The sequence below is a fragment of the Mustela nivalis genome, assembly GCF_964662115.1.
Source record: "Mustela nivalis genome assembly, chromosome: 16".
NCBI classification, from domain to species: Eukaryota; Metazoa; Chordata; class Mammalia; order Carnivora; family Mustelidae; genus Mustela; species Mustela nivalis.
The window spans coordinates 67,630,295-67,639,628 of record NC_139035.1 but is presented as its reverse complement, the minus strand read 5'-3'; the positions used below and the strand labels follow the sequence as shown (position 1 = coordinate 67,639,628).

Here is a 9,334-nt window from a genome sequence, read left to right as displayed (position 1 = left end):
TGGGGGCTGGGCCCAGGCCCCGCCCCGCCTCTGCGTGAAGGGGCGCGGCTGCGCGGCGCCGGCGGGTTGTCCTAGCGCCCCCCTTCCAGTCGGTGCGGTCTGGCGGGGACCTTGGGAGTCGAGGAGCCCAGCTGCGCCGGCTGCGGAGGACCCTGGTGAGGGGGGGGCTCGGCGGTGGGTGTGGATGGAGCCTCGGGGTCCGCGGGGGTGCGGGAGACGGGAGCGGGAGCACTGCACGGAGGAGGAGTGGGGCGGCGCCCGGGGGACGGGGACGGGCGCGGAGAGAACGGGCAGGCGCGGGGTCCGAGCAGAGCGGCACCGAGGCCGCGGGGGTCGGCGGGCCCACCTCTCCGCGCAGCGGACTCGGTCTCTGTCCCCACGCCCGCCCCTTGCCCGCATTAGCCAGCCAGCCGCGCCTCCCCCCACCCCGTTAACGGGCATCTGGGCGGCGCCTGCCTGGGCCCCTTCCCCTGGGAGTGAAGGGCAGGGTGGGGAAATGGGGGGGGGCGGTGCAGGGCCAGACTGCCGCAGAGAGGATCCGGGGCTCCATTCTGGGCCCCGTCCTTTTCCAAGCCCCCGCTCCTCCACGGAGATCCAGAGCGCAGCCGCATTCTCTGACCCGCCCCAGTCCCGGGGGGCTCCCTCCGGCTCCACCTGCAAATACTGCAGTGTGGACGTTTGCGTCTCATTGAAACACTGTCCAAAGCGGCCGGCGCCTTTCACGCCGGCTGCAGCTGGCCGTCCCCTCGGTGTCCTTCTGGCGGCCCGCGTCCTCTCCGGCTGGGCATCACTCTCCGTCCTCCAGGTCTGCATCTGCGGTTGCCAGGTAGGCGGGTGAGAGGCCCGACTTCCCGGATTCTCCAGAGGCCGCCCCGTCGCCGCCGGCACGATGCTGTCCCCTCAGAGGGCTTTACTCTGCAACCTCAACCACATCCACCTCCAGCACGTCTCCCTGGGCCTGCACCTGTCCCGCCGTCCGGAGCTGCGGGAGGGGCCCTTGAGCACACCCCCTCCCCCCGGGGACACCGGGGGCAAGGAGAGCCGGGGGCCCTGCAGCGGGGCCCTGGTGGACGCCAATTCCAACAGCCCCGCGGTGCCCTGCCGATGCTGCCAGGAGCACGGGCCGGGCTTAGAAAACCGGCAGGACCCAGCCCGGGAGGAAGAGGGGGCCGCCTCCCCCTCGGACCCGGGCTGCTCCTCCTCTCTCAGCTCCTGCTCAGATCTTAGTCCCGACGAGTCCCCCATCTCGGTGTACTCGCGGGGCCTCCCGGGCCACGAGGATGTCCACCCTCAGCCCAGCATCGTCCCCCTGGAGCAGGGCTCCCCGCTGGGCTCCGTCGGCCCCGGAGCCTGCTCTCCGGACAGCTTCTGCTGCTCGCCCGATTCCTGCTCGGGAGCTTCCTCCCCACCCGGCCCCGGCTTGGACTCCAACTGCAACGCCCTGACCACCTGCCAGGAGCCCCCTTCCCCAGGCCCGGAGGAGGAGGACGACGGTGGGGAGCTGGACCTCCCTGCCTCCGAGCTCCCGGAGGCGGATGATGACGGGAAAGCCGACGCTGGGAAAACCGAGCCCAGCTGGAAGATCAACCCCATTTGGAAGATCGACACGGAGGCGCCGGGCGCGGGCTGGAAAGCCGCGGAGAGCAGTGACTCCGGCGGCAGCATCGCTGGGGACTCGCGACCCGCAAAACTCGACTCGGGGTGGGCAGGCCGCACGGCCGTGACTGATGGCAGCTCCAGGACCGACGCGGGGTGGCGGAGTGACGTCAGCGAGGAGCCGGCGGCCCACCGGACAATCACGTCCTTCCACGAGCTGGCCCAGAAGCGCAGGCGAGGCCCGGGGCTGCCCCTGGCGCCGCAGGTCAAGAAAGACCGCAGCGACTGGCTCATCGTCTTCTCGCCCGACAGCGAGCTGCCCCCCAGCGGCTCGCTCGGCGGCTGCCCCGCGCCGCCCCGGGAAGTCACCACCTTCAAGGAGCTCCGCTCCCGCAGCCGGGCCCCGCCCCCGCCGGTGCCGCCCCGGGACCCCCCGGCCGGCTGGGCCTTGGTGCCGCCCCGGCCCCCGCCCCCGCCCGTGCCGCCGCGGAGGAGGAAGAACCGTCCGGGGCTGCAGCCCATCGCCGAGCGGCCGCCCGAGGAGGGCAGGGCGGGAAGCCCCGCGGCTGGCCAGGAGGCCCCCGCCGCCCGGGAGCCGGAGGAGCCGGGCGCGCAGGCCGGCGGTGCGGGTAAGCGGCCGCGGGGAACGGCGGGGCGGGGCGGGGCCGGGCTGCGGCCCCGCCCCCTCCGTCTACGCCGCCCCTCCCCCCCAGGCCGCCGGCAGCGAGCGCTCGGGGAGGGACGCCCTGGGGGGACCGGCCGGGCTGCGGCACTAACTCTCTGCTCCCTCTTTCTCCGCCCGCCCCGCCTGGCTGCCGCCCCGCCCCCGCCGCCCCCCAATCCCCGCTGCAGCCGGCCTCCCCCCGCCGCCCCCCGCCCCGCGGTCCGCGGCCGCCGCGCGCCCCCTGCTGGAGGGCGCGGGCGCGGCGGGGACCCCGCTCCCGGCGCTTCCCGCCGGCCCGCCCCGCGCGGAGCTGCGTCTGCTGGGCGCGTCGAGGCCCCCGCAGAAGCAGCTGCTGCCCGTCCGCCTGTCCCCCGTGGGCGCCCACTCGCCTCCGGCTCGGGGGGCCCTGCCCTGCCTGGCCAGCCCCGAGCTGGCACTGCTGCTGTCCCCGCTCTTTCCCAGAAGCAGCACCTTCCCCGCCGTGGCCCCCCCGCCCTGCCAGGTGCCCGCCCCCCCGCTGCCAGCGCCGCCGCGCCCGCCGAAGGCCCCCCGCCGGACCAGGAGCCCGCCGCCTCCGCCCAGGCTACGTAAGACGGACCCGGACTCGCCCGCGGGGGTCGCTCCGCCCTCCCCCCGCGCCGGACCTCCGGCCCCAGCGTCCTCGGGGAAGGCGGCGCGGCCCCGCCCGCCAGCGGGTTCGGGGGCGGGCATCCGGCCCCCGCCATCCGCCGTGGGGCAGCGCCTTGGACCTCGAGGCCCGGGCGTGGGGGGGGGCACGGGCTGAGGGGGTGCCAGCGAGTGCACGGTCCGGGGCCTGTGCGGTGCCGGGGGCGCGGGGGACGCGGGGGGCTCGGCCCCCGCCTCGCTCGGGAGGGTGGGGGAGAAGCGGGCGCCGGACCCGGGTGTGCCCACGCCCGCGCCTCCCAGCCTCCCGACCCCGGGGTCGCCTCTCCCTCCGTGTCTCCTCCCATTCTCGGCGGCCGGCCTGTCTGCCCATTGGTCCCGGTCCCCCACGTGCTCCCCGGGCTGCTCTCCCTCCACCCGCCCAGCGGGCGGGGCGCGCGCCGTCCGGCCCGGGGCCGACCGGGCGGAGGTGGCCTGCGGCCCGGGAGGGGGAGGGGACGGCGAGCGCGAGGCGCCCCGCCCATCCCCGGTCCCAGCTCGCTTCCGGCCCGGGGCGCTGTGAGCCGTAGGGCGACCGGTGCGCCAGCCCGGCGTCCTGGGGTCACCCTCGTAAGCGTCGCCGCGTTCTTCCTTCACGCCAGCCCGGAGTTCCTGGTCGTTCGCCGGCGCCCCCGGGGCCCAGCGACGGTGGATGGCAGAAGCCCAGAGCGGGACTGGCCAGCTGCAGGAGCAGAAGAAAGGTAGGACGCCCGGACCCCTGACCCCGGCTTCCGGGGCCGCTGCGGCGGGTCCGCGTCCTCCGCCCCCGGGTCGGCCTGCGAGGGCCTGGGGCGGGCGCGGGCGCCGCACAGACGCGCGCTCCCTGCCCGCCCCTCGCAGGGCTCCTGATAGCCGTGAGCGCCTCGGTGGACAAGATCATCTCGCACTTCGGGGCGGCCCGGAACTTGGTTCAGAAGGTGAGGGTGCCCGTGGGAGGCCCTGCGGCCGCACGCACGGGCGGCGGGGAGGGGGCCGCAGCCACCCGGGACGTGTCGGTTGTGCCGCCTCCAGGCCCAGTTGGGGGATAGCCGGCTGAGCCCGGACGTGGGTCACCTGGTGCTGACCACCCTCTGTCCGGCCCTGCACGCCCTGGTGGCCGACGGGCTGAAGCCCTTCCGGAAGGACCTCATCACCGGGCAGCGCAGGAGCAGCCCCTGGAGCGTGGTGGAGGCGTCGGTGAAACCAGGTGGGCGCGGGGGTGCGGGCGGGCGGGGGCCGGGGCCGGCGGGCCGGGGCGGAGCTGGGCCCGGCTCACGGCGCGGTGTCCGCAGGCGCCAGCAGCCGCGCGCTGGGGACCCTGTACAGCCAGGTCAGCCGCCTGGCCCCGCTGAGCAGCAGCCGCAGCCGCTTTCACGCCTTCATCCTGGGCCTCCTCAAGTGAGTGGCCGCTTTCCTGGCGCGCCTGCCACGGCCCAGGCTACACGGGTGTCCCCGACGGGAGGGCCGTGGCGCTGGGGCCTTGTCGCTCTTCGCAGCTCCTCACCCCCCACGCAGAGGGGCCGGGGCGCCGCGCTGAGCCCTCGCTGTCTTCCGTCCGCAGCACTAAGCAGTTGGAGCGGTGGTTTTCCAGCCTCCAGGAAGATGCAGGTCAGAGGCCTGCGGGCAGGGCGGGGCGGCAGGCGGGGAGGAGCCAGGGGGCTGGCTCTGCTGCGGGTCCCAGTGAGGACCCTGGTCCCCGGCTCCACCTCTGTTCCTCGGTGCCTCCCCCGTCCAGTGCGTCCCCCGGCCCCACCGCGGGGGGAAAACCCAGATCCTCCCGGGAACTTCCCGAGCCCAGAGCCCATCCACCGGCCGCTTCCTCCTTCCCCTGCCTCCCGCCCCTGCCTCACCTGCCCGCCTGATCCAGGGTCTCCGTGGGCTGTCCTCCCCCACCCCTCCGGCACGCTGGCTCAGCCTTGGGGCCTTGTTGGGTGAGGCTGCAGGCCAGTGCACCCCCACCGTTGCTCTGGGGTCCCTGACTTTTCACATGCAGTGTCACCCCTGGTCTGCGGGTCCTGGGCTCTGCCCCGCAGCTCCCAGCATAGACGGAGGCTGGGGGGCTGACGGCGGCCTGCTCGTCCCCAGGCCTGCTGTCCCTCCTGTACCTGCCCACCGGATTCTTGTCCTTGGCTCGGGGAGGCTGCCCCGCCCTGTCCACGGAGCTGCTGCTCCTGCTGCAGCCGCTCTCGGTGCTCACCTTCCACCTGGACCTGCTCTTCGAGCACCACCACCACCTGCCCCTGGGCCCGCCCCCAGCCGCCGAGGCGCCGGGCTCGCCCCCGGCCCTGCAGCAGACGGTGCACGCCGTGCTGCACTGGGGGGGACGGCTGGCCCAGAGCCTTCGGGGGGCCTCGGGGGACACACCTCCCGGCCCTCGGGCTCCCGCCGGCGCCCCCACATCAGGCAGCTGGTGGGAGCAGCTGACCCAGGCCTCTCGCGTCTATGCCTCGGGGGGCAGCGAGGGCTTCCCTCTGCCCCGGTGGAGGTCGTGGCGTCCCGGGCCGGCAGCCGGAGGCCCGCAGGCGAGGCCAGTGCCCACGGAGGACGCGGCGCCCGGCCGAGGCCTGTGGCTGGGAAGGCTGTTCGGCGTGCCTGGGAGCCTGGCGGAAACGGACGGAGGACCCGTGAAGTCCAGGTACTGGGGTGGGGGTCCCCTCAGAGCCTGGGTCTCCCCTTGGCCGGGCTGGGAGCTCGGCGGGCGTGGACTCCCCGCTCCCTGCTCAGCCCTCAAAGCCGAGAGCCTTTCTGAGAACCGCGGGTGACCTGCGCTCCGGCCCTCCTGGTGTCTGAGCTTGTCCCCTCCCTAAGAACTCCGAAGGGGCCCCCTCCCGACCTCTTCCCACCTTCGAAGTCCTGGGTTCTTGGGGCCTTTGCTGAAGGCCGGTGACCTCTGCGACCCCGTGTCCTCGCCCCCAGGAGACCGTCCAGCTGGCTGCCCCCGACCGTGAGCGTGTTGGCTCTGGTGAAGCGGGGCGCCCCTCCCGAGCCGCTGTCCCCTCCCGAGGAGCTCGAGGCCTCGGCCGCCAGCGTCGTGCAGACCCACAGGTGGGGGGGGGGCGTGACGCTCTTGTCCCCGCGCCTGGGCCCTGCTCTGTGGACGCGGGGGCCGGAGCTGAAGCGAGCGGGATGGAGGCTCTGCTGGTGGCGCGCCGGGCCCGCGTGTCCCCCCGGGAGCAGACACGCGGCTTGTCCCCGGGGGAGCGGGCTGCGGCCCCTGCTTTGGCTCTGGCTTCCGGGGGCCGCTCTCAGTCACCGAGTGGGCTTTCTGGGTTTTCCCTCCTCAGACGGCGGGGGAAAGTACCGCGTGCCTGGCCGGAGCCTGGGGCGTCCTGGAGCCGGTGGCCCCGCGGAGGGTTCCGGCGGGGGTTCCGGCGGGGGTTCCGGCGGGGGGGTTCCTGCGGGCGCATGCGCAGTTGCTGTGTGGCCGCTGCGCGGGGCAGGGAGGACGGAGTGCTCCGGCGCCGGGTCTGGGGGCTGGGGAAGGCCCGGTGCGGGTGCGGGTGCCGGTGCGGCGGGTGAGGAACTGTGCCCTGGTCCCGTGGGGCGTGCGGGCGGCGGCGGCGGCTGGAGGCCTCGGAGGGCCGGGGGAAGCGGCGCGGGCCTGTGTCTCCGGAGGGTCTCGGGGCGCGTGGTGGGCAGCGGGCCTGGGGCGGGGGCCAGAGCCGGGGCTGGGGTCCGGAGAGAGCTTGCGGCCCTGGGAGGGGGAGAGGAGGGTGGGCGGAGTGGTGGGGCGCGCGCGGGCTGCCGGCAGCCCCTGGGGGAGCTGCTGTGTTTGCCCCGGGGGCCCCCAGGAGGCCGGCCTGGGCGGTTCCGATAAGGCGCCGGGTTTGCTGGGGATGGATTTGAAGCCCCAGGGAGTGCGGGTGGCGTCAGATAAGTGGCCGCGCCCCCCCGCTGATGCCTGGGCCCCGGCAGTGGGGCGGGCAGTGGGGCAGGCGCCCCCGGGACAGCTGGTGCCCCTCTGGCTCCCCGCAGGGTGGTGCGCGCGCTCTGTGACCACGCGGCCGCGGGACCGGACCAGCTCAGCTTCCGGCGCGGGGAGGTGCTGCGAGTGGTGGCCACGGTGGACGAGGACTGGCTCCGCTGCGGGCGGGACGGCGCCGAGGGGCTGGTGCCCGTGGGGTACACGTCTCTCGTCCTCTAGGCCGAGCCCCTGGCCCGACCGCCTCTCCCTCCTGCGCCCCGGGAACCGACCGCTCGCGGCCCACGGACCTGTGCACCCCGGTGGCAGCGGAATGAGTCCCCCCCCCCCCACGGCCAGCTCTGCCGGGGCGACATCAGTCTCCCTCTCCCTCTCCCTCTCGTGCCACGTGTGAGCGAACTCGGCTCTCCTGGACCCGTGAGAAGGAGTTTCTCTGCGTCTCTCTCCTCTTTCCCTCCTGCGCAAGGAAATGTCTCCCTTCCCGCCTGCACCGTGGAACCCGCGCCCCTGCCCCGTTCCTCTGCGAGTGGACTGCGCCAGTGCCACCTGCGCCTCGGCCCCAGACAGGAAGGTTCTCGAGTGTCCTTCCTGCGTGCAGATCCCCCCCTCGCCGCCCACCTCGCCTGTATTTATCGTGTGCTTCAGCTGTGCCAGGTGCTGAAGTGCGGCCCCCCCACGGTGGCCGGGGCTGTGGTGTTGGTCTGCCCCCTCCTTTGTCCCAATAAAGTGTGGGAGAAGAACATGTGTGTGTCACTGGCTGTTGGGACAGGGGCTGCGGGGAGGGGGAGAGGCCTGCTTCCTAGCCTGCCTCCTGCCTTGCTGCTGCCTTGCCTTGTTTGGCGGGACCTGGAGGAAGTAGGGGGTGCGGGGAGGTGCAGGCCTTGCCCCTCTGCTCCCAAGAACCCTATCAGAGGCACTGGGAGGGATTAAAGGGTAACAGAAGTGATCTTTTTGCTGTCTCCACTGTGCTTCCGAAGGCACACTAAGGGGCCTGCGGTGCTCAGGTGGAAGCAGCTGCGTCTCAGTCCGGTGGGGACAGCGGGCAGAGCTCGGAGGGGCTGGGGGTGCTGGCCCTGACTGCCTGCAGGAGAGCTCCCGGGAGGCCTGGGAGACAGAGCCAGGCAGGGGACACGGGGGAAGGACCCTGGACAGTTTCCTCCAGCGGTGGGAGCTTGTGTCAAGGTGATAAGAGGCTGGCGACAGAAGGGCAGGGAGCCGTCCTCAGGCGCCGCCTCTTGCTGCCCCTACCCCTTCCCCAGCTGGGCTCCTCGCTGGCTGTCTCGGGAGACCTGACTCCTCAGGGCACTTTGGCACGACGTCTGTCCTGTCGCACTCGGCCCCCGGAGCCGCCAGCTGCAGCCTTAGGAGTCGGAGCACTCAAGGTCACGCAGCTTCTCTATTTTCTTTTTCTTTCTTTCTCATGAAATTATAAAACCGCGAACATGACTTTGACGTGGGGAGCAGTGTTTCTCACAGTAGGACGTGCACAGGGACTGGTGATTCCGTGGGGCTGTCACAGCGTCCGGTTTCCAGGACCCGGTTCTGCCCTGCCTGACTCCTGTCCCCATACGCTGGCTCTGATGGGGAGAGGGTCCCCCTGGTAACTCGGAACAGTCGTGCTGGAGTGTTGCTGGGACCCGGCAGTGTTTTGTCGTCACGGCTGCCGGTCTCACTCAGGCTTGCACGCGCAGTGAGCCGCACAGGCTTGCGGAGCGTCAGGAAGTGGCGCAGATGTGAGTGCGCCCGCTCTGTGCTGTCACTCGCCCGTGTTGTCTGGAACAGCCGTAGTGGGAGCAGCGCTTCCGTGACCAAGGCTGAAGAGCTCAGGAAGTAGGGCCGTGTGCTGTTTCTGCGCCCGCGGCACCGCCTGCCCGACAGACATCCGGCTCTTGCAGCCAACTGTGATTTTTTTCTGTTTAAAGATTTTATTTGGGGGTGCCTGGGTGGCTCAGTTGGCTCAGGTTGTGATCCTGGGGTCTGGGGATGGAGCCCCACATCGGGCTCCCTGCTCAGTGGGGAGCCTGCTTCTTCTTCTCCCTCTGCTGCGTTGCCTCCTTGTGCTCTCTTGCTTTCTCCGTCAAATAAATAAAATCTTAGAAAAAAATGATTTTGTCAGAGAGAGAGCACAAGTGGGGGCCAGCAGGCCGAGGGGGAAGCAGGCTCCCCACTGAGCAAGGAGCCCGATGCGGGGCTCCATCCCAGGGAGCATGATCCCAGGATCATGACCTGAGCCGAAGGCAGATGCTTAACCCATCGAGCCCCGCAGAAGCCCCAGGCAACTCTATTTTTTAAAAACTAGATTAAAAATGGAAATTCCGGCAAAGGTAACATACAGAGCTATGTTAGTTTCTGCCGTGCGGTGCAGTGGTTCGTTAACTCTGCACATTACTCTGCTCCCCCATCGCTCCCCGCCCCCCTTCTAACACAAGGGTCTGTTTTGGGGTTTCTCTCCTTTTAAATTTCCTTCATTTCTTAAATTCGCATGTGGGCAAAAGCACAGCATTTCTCTC

General features: G+C 71.7%; 1 protein-coding gene across 2 annotated transcripts; it reads left to right on the top strand.

The window, feature by feature from the left end:
- The first annotated feature begins 51 nt into the window (after nt 1–51).
- RUSC1 (RUN and SH3 domain containing 1) lies at nt 52–7,564 on the top strand. Of its 2 annotated transcripts, XM_082703547.1 has the most exons (11): nt 52–155; nt 806–2,225; nt 2,449–2,847; nt 3,526–3,624; nt 3,764–3,840; nt 3,935–4,109; nt 4,195–4,300; nt 4,464–4,510; nt 4,988–5,537; nt 5,819–5,947; nt 6,878–7,564. In XM_082703547.1, exons 2-11 carry the CDS (start codon nt 890–892, stop codon nt 7,044–7,046), a joined length of 3,087 nt encoding a protein of 1,028 aa, XP_082559673.1. In that variant the 5' UTR covers nt 52–155; nt 806–889; the 3' UTR covers nt 7,047–7,564. The 2 variants fall into 2 exon arrangements, with proteins under 2 accessions (XP_082559673.1, XP_082559672.1); XM_082703546.1 differs by lacking the exon at nt 2,449–2,847.
- Nucleotides 7,565–9,334: the final 1,770 nt, after the last annotated feature.